This window comes from Pararge aegeria, chromosome 16 (assembly GCF_905163445.1).
Source record: "Pararge aegeria chromosome 16, ilParAegt1.1, whole genome shotgun sequence".
NCBI lineage: Eukaryota > Metazoa > Arthropoda > Insecta > Lepidoptera > Nymphalidae > Pararge > Pararge aegeria.
This window is the reverse complement of record NC_053195.1, coordinates 16256109-16270116: the sequence shown is the minus strand read 5'-3', so window position 1 is coordinate 16270116 and position 14008 is coordinate 16256109. Positions and strand designations below refer to the sequence as shown.

General features: G+C 36.9%; 1 protein-coding gene across 1 annotated transcript in view; it reads right to left on the bottom strand.

Moving 5' to 3' along the window:
* Nucleotides 1–3116: 3116 nt before the first annotated feature.
* Nucleotides 3117–14008, bottom strand: part of LOC120630656 — a 147082-nt gene continuing 136190 nt past the window's right edge. Inside the window, exons 23-30 of the mRNA XM_039899920.1 lie at nt 11934–12489; nt 11543–11783; nt 10877–11188; nt 9449–10585; nt 8168–8335; nt 6991–7047; nt 5253–5350; nt 3117–3464 (exon numbers count right to left, since the gene is read on the bottom strand). Of these exons, the coding sequence (XP_039755854.1) occupies nt 3197–3464; nt 5253–5350; nt 6991–7047; nt 8168–8335; nt 9449–10585; nt 10877–11188; nt 11543–11783; nt 11934–12489 (2837 nt within the window). The 3' untranslated portion in view covers nt 3117–3196. The remainder of the gene's footprint in view (nt 3465–5252; nt 5351–6990; nt 7048–8167; nt 8336–9448; nt 10586–10876; nt 11189–11542; nt 11784–11933; nt 12490–14008) is intronic.

Below are 14008 nucleotides of genomic sequence, written 5' to 3'. Positions count from 1 at the left end.
CCGATTTGTTTTCGAACTTACGAACTAACAATTTGCACTCTGATTATTTAAAAATTGCCGACTAATTAAATTAAACCACGTCTCTTTGAACTTTTTATAATTCACTGTGAAGGTAGACTTTATACCTTGATCAGATTTTCCCGCGACCTTGGAGACGCGTTAGATCACCTAAAAACACTTTAGTCCTAAGCTGACGACCGACACGAGCGCACGTGTCTAGTGGTGTAGTAATTGGTAATCAACATATTCTACAATGCAATGCTGATTTTGCTCTATTTTTTTAAATAGTTTGCAATTTTTATATGCTCAGCGTAATCAAGTTTTTAGCAAATATTAGATACTTACACAGAAAGAAGGATTTCTCTCGCAACCCGGTATTTACATTTTCAAACAATAGTTTTATTTACAAAGTAGCAAATAGTGCACAAAAGACAACTCACAAAATATGCATTTGAGCAATACGTTTAAAAATATTTACAAAAACATTTCTTTATACAATAGACTTCAAGTACTTAACAAGAAATTATAGTTAGCAAAGTGCAAACTTCAAATAAACAGCATACGTATTTATTTAGGATTGCCAGTTACTGTATTTTTTTTTAAATTTTTATTGTAATTTCTACAAACGAATCGCAACTTATGTAAAATTTTTCAAATAACAGCTGCGTAGGTAACAGTAATAAGTTAATAACTTGAAAAAATATAGTAAAAGTTACTAATAGCCATTGTGAATTCTAATAAGTATCTACTATACAAAATAATAAATGTTATTTTATTACGTACAATGCGTATTAAAATTAATGGATGTAAATATATTTTTTTTAATTATAAAACAAAATCAAAGAAGGAATTGTAAGATCTTTACTTTACTTTTAATTTAATTAAATATTTTAATCAAACTAATCGCAATTTAACTTCCAAAACTATTGGAGAAGAACACAGATTGGCAAACTTAAATAGATAAGTTGGAAATTTCAATGCTTACTGAACGTAATCTTAAGGTATATTCATAAGATAGTGTATATTAAACCTACATCTATCTAACCATAGTAAAACATATTTTACTTATTAGTCCTATAAAATAAGTTATTGCTATAAGAAGTTTATGTACACAGTTTCACCTTATTACTTAAACTATCGAAAATTTAAGACACCAAAACGTAACGAAAGAAGAAATGAAATGTCACAAAGTCTGTTTTCTTAGAAATTTTCAATTCATATTAATAATATAAAAGTAAAAGTCTGCCTGTTTGTTTGTATGTTACTTTGTTTGGGCACAACCAATGCACAGTTCCCAACGGAATAATTTTTCGGCCCAGAAAGCCCCGGCAACCGTTCGCGAGTAATTAAAAATAAAGGTTTAAATAGGAACAATTTTTTGCCTGGATTTACCTTGATACAACTAGCATCCTCGAGATAAGAAGCTTTTAGCCAGGGAAAGTAAATGGTTCTCAAGAAATTTATTAAGAACCGAATATAGGAAGTATTATATATATACTGAAAGTATATACAGCTTCATAATGTGTTTTATGTTATACATTACAGATTCCAGTTATTGAATTGAAATCTCGTCTGAGTCAACAAAACTCTCAGAAACATTTGAATCTCAGAAGTATTCGTCATTCATCATTTTATTTCTTAATTTGAACATATTTGAAAAAATCTAAGTAAACTGACCTTATTTGCAATAGAATGTATTAAAAATCACGTTTTTTTCCACTACATAATAACAACAATTCTACAACGTGCTCATATTATATTAAATTATATTATCACATTATATTAGAATATTGTATAATTTTAATGTAACACGCTAAAAACGGCAAATATGGATTTCGTCTGATCACTCACCCCCACTGTAACATGCGTCACGCCTTCTTTATTAATACATTGTATTTGCCTTCCGAAAACGCATAATTCAACTTTATTTCTATTATCAAAGAGATGGGTTTTAATCTTTAGATCACATTCGGGTTTGACCATAAATCACAGAAAAAAGTTAGACGGCTTTAGAATGAGTATAGTGACGCCAAAAATTTAATAGTAAATTTTCAGATGACACTAGATTTAGTATTGCTATCCTTTTCTTGAAGCGTTGATAGCGCAGTAGGTAGGAGCTTGACTTAACTTTCGACGGGTCGAGTTCTAATCCCAGCACGCACCTTTAACTTTTCTAAGTTATGTGCTCTTTAAGAATAAAAATATAACTCGCAGCGACGGTGACGAGAGTTCCACATAATGTTCTCAAAGCTATGTGGAGTTCATCAATCCGCACTGGGCCAGCGTGGTGGACTACGGAATTAACCCCTTTTCATTGTTCGGGAGACCCGTGCGTGGATTAGTGGACTTCAGACACCTTTGGCAACATTATGGAGAACTCTCAGGCATGCAGGTTTCCTCACGATGTTTTCCTTCACCGTTGAAGCAAGTGATACTTTAATTGCTTAAAAACGCACATAACGTAGAAAATTTAGAGGTGCGTGCTGGGATTCGAACTCTGACCCCCGAAAATTAAGTCGAAGTCTTACCCACTGGGCTATCACCGCTGCAATAACTATGGCAAAGTCCTTGTTAATTTGAATTTTGCTACATTTTACACATGCCGCTCGTACCTCAGATCAGAGTTACCGCCATAGCTCAACGAGTCGCGAAGCTGAAGTGGCAATGGGCGGGGCACATAGTTCGGAGGAGGGATGGACGTTGGGGTCCCAAGTTGCTGGAATGGCAGCCCCGCACTGGTAAACGCAGCGTTGGTCGACCCCCGACGAGGTGGACGGACGACATTAGGCGCGTCGCAGGTAGCCGCTGGATTCAAGCGGTACCAAAAATTTGGAACTCCCTACAAAAGACCTATGTCTAGCTGTGGACGTCTATCGGTTGATATGATGATAATGACCTCTACCTTAAAAAAATAGGATTTAAAATCAGTTCATTTTAACATTCGATTTTTTGACTCATTTCACAGTGAAACCAGAAAAACAACCTCTATTTTAATTTGAATTAACAAAGCAAATTTATAAAACTGTGAAATTTGGTTTACTGAAACAATAAAAATCATTTTAGAAATTCTTAAATAGTTTTCTTGTTAAAACTATCTTTAGACTTATATTCGATTACAAACATTATTGACGCTTCTGTTTTTTAAGCAGCCGTCTACCTTTTTTTCTTTTAGTCTATGGTTTTGGAAAATGTATCGCTAATCTGAGGTATCGTGTCCGGGAGCAGCACTTAACGTCCTTGTTTCCTCATTCAATAAAGACTTATCGTATCTCCTTTGTCGCGTAATTTTAGGCCTTGCCGCCCCAAGCAGAGGGGCGGATATCGCGTGGCAAGGCATTCGGCTAAGTTCCTTCCTCCCCTGGAGTAAAGGTGAGGTCACACTGGAGGACTCGTCTCCTTCGTCGTCGGATATCGCTGGGTAGTTTTCTTTCATTTTGAGACTTCTTTCTAAACGGCGAAGGAATCTGGAAGGTCAGTTTATCTGAATGAACAGAAGTGGGATAATGTACTTAATTATAGTATTTTTGCTATTGAAACCAAGCTTTTTTATGACAACCCTGGCGTAACGGTGAAAGCTGTGGGTTTTAGTTGAATGTCCCTGGTTCGACTCCCGGCAGGGGAGATTTGGGAATTTATTATTTCCTTATACTCTCTGTCTCAATCTGGTGGGAGGCTTCGGTCATAGCTAGTTACCACCGAACCGAAAAAGACGCGATGACGCTAAGCGATTCAGTGTTTCGGTTCGATGTCGCTTAAAACCGTATGGGTTAAATATAACTGCTAAACCCCCTAAAAGATTAGGCCACTACCATCTGAGACTGCATCATAACTTACCACCAGGTGGGATTGCAGAGCTAACTTAAAAAAAGTTAAGTTAGTTTACTAAAAAAAAGGTTATTAATACTATAAATGAGAAAGCGTTTCTTTTTGTTTACTATTTTGTTTAACCAGTGCAGCGCATCACCAATCCGCACAGGGCCAGCGTGGTGGACTACGGCTTTAACCCTTTAGCGGTAACGGGTTGATGTGGTGGTGATTACGACATCACACGGGTAAGATAGGCACCGAGGACAAACCTCTGCGGTTTAATCGGTGCTTTTATACTAACCATTTTATTGTACATGTTTTATTTGATAAATAAAAAAAAAAAAAAAGAAGAAGAGTTCAGGCCACCCTGCTGGCCAAATGCGGATTGGTAGACTTCACACGCCTTTATGGAGAACTCTTAGGCATGTCGGTTTCCTTAACGTTAAAGCAATCGATATTTTAATTGCTTAAAATATACCGGTTTAGTAAAAATAAAATGTTCTAGTTATGTTTCATCAAACAGTTTTCTTACTTAACGTACAAGGAAAGCAAGCCCGTCATTATCTGATGATGATGGTTGGCGTTGGGTGCGTTCTTTGTGCCCATTAATGTACCAATATTGGGCCCTGTGCAAGCAACAAGCTTCTATCACAAGAAAGAGGCAAATTTGAGCTTGTTCTACGTAACTTTCATGCAGTTTAGAGGGCTAGGTGGAAACGGGAGCGGTCATTCAACCCAGTCAACGAACTTTTACAAATGATTTCGTTTCTTGATAAGGTTCTCGAATTCGATTATTGACTGGGGTAAAACGGATCCAACTGCGCTCTCAGTCTAATATTAGCCGACACTCTCGAGACTTTCAGCAATGTTTCTGAAAGGCGAGTAATTCGCGTGCAATTAACAACGTAATGCATCTATGAGCGTGCGAGGCGAGCACTAAAACGCCGACCTGTATCCATCTGAGGCGTACGTGTAAAGTCTCATATGCTTGTAATTACCCCGGCAACCACGTTCGGAACACAACAATGCTGATTGGCGGCAGTGAAAAACTTCCGCGGACTCTGCCCTGTCACATAAAGCTCTACTACTACAATATCTAGACAATTAAAAATATACGCCTACATTTTAAAGCAGGAAAGAAGAAGTATCTTATATCAACCAGCAGGGCTAGCAAAGGCAGGAGACAAAAATTATATCCCCCGATTATATACCCTCACAAGAGATATAATAACGTGTCCACCTGTTAAAGTACAGGAACATGGAATTGGAGAAGTTTAACCCCGCTTATTACACATAAATTATTTGGATATTATTTCCACTTGTGCGCCAGTGCTCTGAGAGTTGATACAGCTATGGGAGAAGATAAATTTAAATTCTTTCCCCGGGGAGAGAATTGTTTCCTTTCCATGCTAGCCGTGCAGAAGCCAAATTCTTAATTTAAGCACCTTATTTGGTTCCCAATAGTCCGCAGCTTATTTATTTTCACCGGCTTCCTTGAGTCCTCTGTCAGGTCCAAGCTTGAGGAAATTTTTGACGATGTATCCTAAAATAATTGACAACTTAAAATTTTGGAATCAGTTTCCAAAGAAAATAATGTCTTATAGGGAGAAGAAGTAATACATATTTTTGAAGTAAAACTTCTTTAGGCGCGACTAGGGAGTAACTCAGATTTTTTTCGGACGGAAGTAACGCTTACGTCAGACGTCTGTAAAGTTTCCGCTGTTTAAAAATGATAATTTGGATTGGTCGTAAGTATATGTCTAGTCTTATACGCCAGCTACTGTGAAATTAAAATATTTTTAATATGTGAAAGTGATATTAGTGAATTTTAATTGAATACAAAATGAAATAGTGAACATTAAATTAAATGGCGGAATCCCAGGAACATTTTACTCTTTCACCAATAAATAATAATAAAACTTTTACTTCAATCGTGCGTAAAGGTTACACGCTCACACTTTTTTTTATGTAGGCTTGCGCTTTTTTACAAACATGCCTGATGGAATGTTATGGAGGACAATTATTAGATGGAACAGCGTCGATATCGATTAATAAGTGTTTAATACAGAACAGTAGGTATTGATTGTATGATTTATATTACAAGTCTAACCGTAACAGTCTTAATAAAAGTTTTAATGAGTAATTTACAGTCTTTGTATGAGTATCTATCCTTCCGAAACGATTGTAGATCCGTTACAACTAGAGATTTATGACAAAGATCGAAATCTTTATCAGATCTTGATTTATCAAAAGTAAGTTAGTTAGTTAGTTAGTTATACAGTAAGTTAACTTGAAATAAATGATTCTTTAATGAGGATTTGCCAAAATGTACAACACAAAATGCATGTGTATTGATTTAATGTGTCTGTGAGGTCTCGTCTTCGTAAACTGAAAATTACCCTGTGAGCCTACTACCATCGCTAAAAGCAGTATTATTTTTAAATGATATTTATTTGATTGGCCTTGATGTCCTAGTAATAAGAATGGACTCTAGAACAAAACGTTGACAATAATATAATACTGGGTTTCGCGTTGCTAGTAAGGAGTCAGGTGTAAGAAAAAGCAAACAATAATCTCGTTAAATAAAAAAAAAACTTATGTACACGCGTTAGAAGTTATACTTCTTTGGCGTAACAAGATAAAAATCTTTTCAAAAATATTATCTTACGCCTTATTCTACGTTTGTAGAGAAGACGACACTAACAATAGAAAATAGGTATTAAATATATTTCAAGTTTTATTATAAAGCAATATCTAGTTATCTCAATATCCGACCACCAAGTTTCACTGAACATTAAAATTTGAGATTTTTGTACAATTGAATCAATTAAATTACCGAAATGAGTTCGCAGACTTTGACCATTGAAAGTGTGCACTGTCAAGCTTTATAGCAAACTTCCGGGTGGCGGATTTTTGTGACGGTGTGCGCGCGAAAAGTGAAAAGTGAGATGGCGGAAGATGTATTCCCCTCTCACTCGGTTTCGCAACTACCTTCATTGTGTTAAAATCGTGTAACCATGTGCGCGTGCATTTCGTTACATCATATAATTCCACTCCCATGATTTTTTCCTAACGCCGCTAAAGAAGTATAACTTCAAACACATATTATGAAAGCAAATAGTTCAGCCCTATTAGTCAGGCTTTCATAACAGTCACTACATTTATCAGGCGTTCCACATTCACCTCAGAGCTTCTGCATTTTTGACGCCGCAGCGGTTTCTTGAGCCTGGTGGGTTCGGGCTGCAAACACACACTAAACGTAGCCAAAACTGAACATAACAAGCAAAACACAGTTACTCGTAACAACACTCTCTAAGGACACCAGGCCAAGTATTTTTCAGTCAAATTAATCCATCATCATCATCATATCAACGGGCACGGGTCTCCTCCCACAATGAGAAGGGGTTAAGGCCGTCACGCTGGCCCAGTGCGGATCGGTGGGCTCCACACCTTTGAGAACATTATGGGAACTCTCAGGCATGCAAGTTTCCACACGATGTTTCCCTTCACCGTTGAATTAAGTGATATTTCAATTACGCTATGTGCGTTTGAAAAGTTATAGGTGCGTGCTTTGATTCGAACTCGGCCCGTCGAAAGTGAGGTCGAGCTCCTACCCACTGGGCTATCACCACTTCAATTATCCATAAAAGGTTATAATATAACGTGACGATTGAAAAAATTAAAACTTTTATTTGGGTACACATAAAAGTAAACATGTGATCCCAACAGAGTATTCCCGCAGCAAGAAAGCTTCGGATTGAGGATACATGTAGCTGGTAAAATGACAATCCTCTTCATATTTTGCCATGGTTTGGTCATGCAAGAGCCGTTCTTATATCACCCTCATGACTTTGAAGCAAGGAGTGTTACAGCGCAACCTCTGTAGAGGTTCCCGAGTTTACTTTTCGTTGATTTTAAGTCAGTAACTTATGTCTTGAAGTGACAAAATTAAAGTCTTTAATTCTGTCACCCCGGACATAACGGTAGTTAGACTTCCGAGAGAGATTTTCTCTCTCTCCTAACCAAACCTATTTACGGGATTCCAGTTTACTTTGGCCTGATTTCCTTGTGGCAGAAAATGATTAGTGCAAACTATGAATTACAAATAGAAAGTACAGTGCAATAAATTATTATTGTGCCGTTATCAAATTTCAATGATCACTCGTTTACTCACAAACATTTAAAAACTTTTCGTGTGTACATACAAAAATACCACATTATGACAGTGCTGAAAAACATTATATAACAGGAATTTTAGTGAAGAATGCCCCAAATACAAAAGTGCAGCAAACATTGTTGAATCAGGATAAATATAAGGCAAGACGTACCAACGATATAATCAATATTATTATCGTTTAACCTGCATCTCCAAATCTGGCAATCTTAGCTCCCTGGCCGAAGCAACGGATGCCACAGAAGCATTGGAGACGGACTCTTCAGACGAGGAAGAGGTCGCTAACGCTGGCGCTTGCGATCTGGACCTGCGCCTACCAACTTTGCGACCGCGGTTTTGAGTACAGCAGGGAACCTGAAATCATTGATAAATTCATCATCACCATATCGACCCATTACTGGTCCACTACATGGCACAGGTCTCCTCCCACAATAAGAAGAGGTTAAGACCGTAGTCCAACACGCTGGCCCAGTGCGGATTGATGGACTGCGCATACCTTTGAGAACATTATGTAGAACTCTGAGGCATGCAGGTTTCCTCACGATGTTTTCCTTCACCGTCGAAGCAAGCGATATTTTTAATTACTTAAAACACACATAACTTAGAAAAGTTGCGTGCTGGGATTCGAACTCGGCCCCTCGAAATTGAAGTCGTGCTCCTACCCATTGCGCTACCACCGCTTCTTTATAATGAATTAGTTAGGAGAATTAGTCACGGTGGTAAAGTCACTACAAACGGACTGACGTTTCAAAAGTGCTTATAAACTAGGAAAATTGCTTGAAATAAATGAATTTTGAGTTTTGAAATAGAAAGGACCCCTGCAATGGGCTCACATACATTTAGAAGAACAAACAATGGTAATGATAATGTAACTTTTTTTACACTCTTAACTTGGATCTGGGAAGCAATGCCCAGCACAGGATCAAGAACGCTCAGAATCGTCATTCAGCCATGATTGTATGTAGTGCCGAATGTTGCTCACAAACTTTTCGCATTTTCCCCATTTAAGAACATTAAGAGGTAAAATAATTATTGTCAACTGCTAAATGGAAGGAATTGACTGACCGGCTGTTCGAGAAACACTACTAAAGTAAAGTGGTTTTTGATGCTTGAAAATGAGTCGTGTACACGGTTTCTGTATATTCTTAATTCTGTGGCTTTAAGGCTCATAATCCAAATTATTGTGACGCGTGTTTTATTTCATATTACCACACTGGTGATTTGTAATAATTGACGCTCGTTCTACAATGCAAGTTATATGCATGTAGACGTGGACATTCTCTTCGGAAAAGTTCGATATTATTTTGGTAATATGGTAAATACGGACTTTAACGAATGGTTTTAATAGATTCAAAGTTAGCGACAATACAATCATTAAAATCTCCACTCTCATAGTGTTATATTTATTGTCCGTAGTGTAAGATTAACATAACAAACTAGTATTTGTTTTAGTGCACTATAACTTACTTCTAATAAATTATGCATCGAATGTGGCATATGAGGCAACGTGGACTTTGCTACTCCTGACACTTCATGTGATGTCGTTCTAGTTGTTCTTCTGTCTCTTCTTCTACCGGCTTTTCTATGGGAGGCACTACCACTCTTACAATTTCCCCCTCTCACACACTCTGAGCTAGGGAAGTCGTAGAGTCCGTCTGAATCTGTAAACGGCAACTGTCTCCCATAGAATTGTGGTGAAAATCTCCCTAATCCAGTTTTGTCGCTTAAGGGACTTTCACTTCTCGAACTCACAGGACTTAAAGGACGACTGCAATCCGAGAATAGAATTGGCGGTTTAAGACTTGCCTTTTCATCCAAACCACGTTCCACACTTATACATTTTACAATTGTACATTTGGTGACACCACTAGGCGAACATAAACTTGATGTTGGTATCTCTAAAGTTTCTTTTAACGAAGTTATATGCTCCATCTCCTTTGCACTAGAAGGCACATCATCTACCCTTTCATCCGTCCCTATTCCTTCATCATTGGATTCTAATAATGGATCATCCGAAAGAGTTTCAGAATCGGATCTACCTCTTCTTCTTTCATTTCCACCATCATTAGATGTAGCTGGGCTTGAGTTAGTTTTCATAAGAGGTCTCCGTCTGGTTTGAAAACAGGACGGTCCGCCTCCAGACCCTGGATCCTCCATTTCAGATGGACACAAAGGATTACTAGACCCACATCTCGAAGGTCCAGGACTGGCCATGGAACTATATCCTGATGAGGATAAGTTGGATTCTGATGGAGCTCTTTCACCTCTCGCTGCCATTGAGAAGGGACTTAGATAGCACATGTTTGCTGTTGGAGGAGGTGGTCTTGGAGATAGTGGTTCATCTGATTCTTCACTTGCGTTGTAAGTAACAGTTATTAATGGAGGAGGTTGAAAGTCTAAATGGGGTGGTGTTCTTCTAGGTGGAGGAGACCCTGGTGAAGGTCGTTCTATAGTTAGAACTGGAACTCTTAAAGAAGGTGGAGCGGGCGAAGGAGAAGACATCTCGCGCTCGGAGTCCTGACTATGAGTACAGCTAGGGCTCGGAGAATCTGTTACGTGGGTGGATGGCGTCGGTGTATCTGCACATACGACTGATTGTCTTAGCTGAAAGTAAATATATATGATTAAAATTATATATATATACTATTTGAATAAAAAAAAAAAAAATTTGAACTTTACTATGCACGTTATTTGTGAAGCTGAAATAGCTCAATGATTTAGAGAGTTGACTGATCCAAAGGACATTTTTTCAAATCGCAATCGCTGGTGTGTTATCGAAGATACTTCTAGCACAGGTATATTTGTCATGTTTAACATTTTTTAGTATTGATTACAAACTTAACAGTTCTGATATAAATTTCATACAGGATATTTGTCTTAAGACGAATTATTTACCTTTAATCGTAATCCAGAAGTTGATCGATCCATTTTTTCCGGCCTGATATCGTCTAACTCGTCTTCACTTGGTGATATGCATGTTATAGTCGAGTCGCTCTTAGAGTCTGACTCAATCTTTGCACGAGCCATCCGAGGGGAAGGTAAAGGCGTCGGTAAAGGCGTGGGTAGAGGAGTGGGTAAAGGAGTTGGTAGTTCCCGGATGGGTGAAAGACATTTGTTTATACTGCTAGGCACTTCGAGTAAGATAGATGGAGGATGTAGAAGGTTACCAGAAGCATTTTGTTTGTGAGAGCTTAGTGGATCCACAACCTGAAAAGTTTGTCATAATTGTACGTTATGGATTAAAATACTGATCGTTATTAGATCATCAGTCGAAAAAGTAAGATATTCTGTGGGAGTAATCCCAAAACCAATGATAAATGTGTAATTTACCTGTATTTGTTCGTTGACCTTTTTAAAAGGAGTAACGAGTTCTTTCAAGAAATAAAATAATGCTGAAGTTTTGATTTCTCTCAACTAATATAGATTTATATAAGTTTTTTTTGTAACTACTATAAAGCTGACTTGAGGAAGCGAACTGCTAAATTTTAGATCTTGTACTCGAATGAAATTTAAAACTCGAGAAATTATTAGCCAAAGCTAGTGAAATAAATTTTTAGTTACCTGGACTTCTATCGTGTTATGTGGCCTCAAAACAGGTGAATCAGGTGCCAATGAAGGAATATGAGAAGAAGTAATTGATAGATCATCAGCGTCAACTGTATCATCTTGTGGTGATGATGCTGTGGGAGTGCTAGATGCCGATATACCACCAGATGACGCACGTGATACTAGCGCCGCTGACGATGACGAGAAATTTCGAAACATAGCCAAGATAGAATCGGCACTTGATATCTTTGAGGTCCTAAAACATAATTATTGGGGAAGGTTAAAGATACATATTTATTAATTAAATTAAAATAATAAGTAAGAGTAAAAGAAATTAAATTAAATAACTCAAATACAAACTTAAGTTACTAAACCACTATGTATAAAAATACTGACTGCCACGTACCGAGAATACTTCTTCAAAGTCGAATGCGCTAACGTTAAATCAAGGCTTGACATAGAATCGCTTCCTTGATTACTTGACGTACTGTGAGGAGATCTTACTTCTACACCTGGGGATGGTGGAGTACTAGAAGCTTTAGTTTTAATTGTTCTGTCTGCTATAACTGCCATCGGTATTGCTATTGTGTTAACCATATCAACGTCAGAGCTAGAACTCATTTCTGCGGAAACTTTATTCAGTAATCTTGCGAAAGTTACTTTTTTTTCCAATTTCGGGTCGGATATTTGTCTCATTGAAGGCGAGGTAGAGGGTGAGGATGCTTCACTAGCAAACGAAGTATCTCTATTATCTACTCCATATTCTACAAAAGCAGGAGCACTTTCTACGGTACTCAATGTCCTTTTTTCGGACATTTGTATTAATTCTCCCATAGTAATTTTCTTCGAATGCTCATTTGCGGGCGCTGGACTAATTAGTTGTTGAAGAATTTGCTTCTTTTCTGCTGCATTTTTCTTGGTCGGAGTTGAATTATTACGTTTTTTACGAGGCGACGGTGAGTCTGTGCAAATTGGAAGTTATTATCATTAATATTGAGTTCATAAAAGTAAATCATCTACAGTATCTACTAGTAATTATTAATGGAAATGATAATTACTGTATCAAATGATAAGTTAGAAAATTTATTAAAAAATAGTAATATTTCATAAGGCTTTGAGGAAATCACTATCATGCCTTTGAATATATCAAGGTAAGTGCATCTAGTGGAAGCCAATTCTTTAGGGTTAGTGCTATAAATTTTAGTTAAATTATTGTAAACACAGGCTGAAGTAAACGTGCCAATTGAAATTCGTGTTATACTTTGTAAAGTGTTAGTTGAATGAAATTTAGAAACACTGACAGATGAAAATGAACAAGAACATGTTAATTGTATAGTTATTGATTGTGTTAACATGCGTAATTCTACGGAATTAAATCAATTCTACAAATTGTTAGTTATTTCAATTTTAAATAGCTATACAACTTTTAAGGACAGAGTTATACTTTACGATCCTAAAGGGAATATTATAGTTACCACTAACATAAATGATGACTTATGTATGTACAAAAATAATTTATCAAAAAAAGACAGGAACATTGACACAGAATAGCAGAACAATGTCCAAGAGCATGCGGAAGCGACATTCATATTGGAAACACCAAATTTTTTATCGTCAAAAGAAATAGACTTAATAAGAAAGGCAAGAAACATTGAAAGCATTGAAATCAGAGTAAAAGATAGAAAGAAGAGATGAAAAATTGACGATAAAAGCTTTGGTAAAGAATTTGGACGATCTAAAAAGGTGCTAACGAAGGAAGGAGCGTCTACAAGAGAAGTAAGTGTTGTTGCATAGTCAAAGGTGCACACATCGATTACGGTCAGTAGGATGACCGTTCAGGGTTAGCATTCCACACCATTTATCATTCAGGGGAACATTCAAGTAAAATTAGCTCATATACACCGCGCGCTCCGCTATGCTTCTAGATGAACGTGGCATGACATCAGAAACGGTTAAGATGATAAAAAAAAATTAAAAACTCTATGTCCATAAACGGCTTTGGATACTTTGAATTTCAAAGTAGATAAATTAAAGGTAGTAGACAAAACAATAAAACTTAAATAAGAATATTTTAATAATTAAAATTCTAAACAAGAAATTATGCTCTTAAGGCTGCTCCGAACCAAACTAGAGCGAAAAGTAAGTAATACAGTTAAAAAAGCTTTTAAAGCGCACTTATAGTTTAAAGTTCACGTTATAACTATCAAGCAACTCTAATAGCGTTTAAACTGTCGTTGTTAACTTCTCATGCTTGTTCGGAGGAACACGGGTTAAACACGGAAACTCAAAGTTTAAAACTCAAAGTAAAATAAATAAGAGAAAAATCAATTCAAGTAGTGAACCGATTGTAAAACGATACAACAACGAGAAGGAAGAATGAGAAATAGGACTAGGGTTGTCACCTCTTTTAAAACAATATCATTTGTCATAATTCAAAGATATAATAAGACCTTCAAATGGTCTCTTATTGATTACACACTG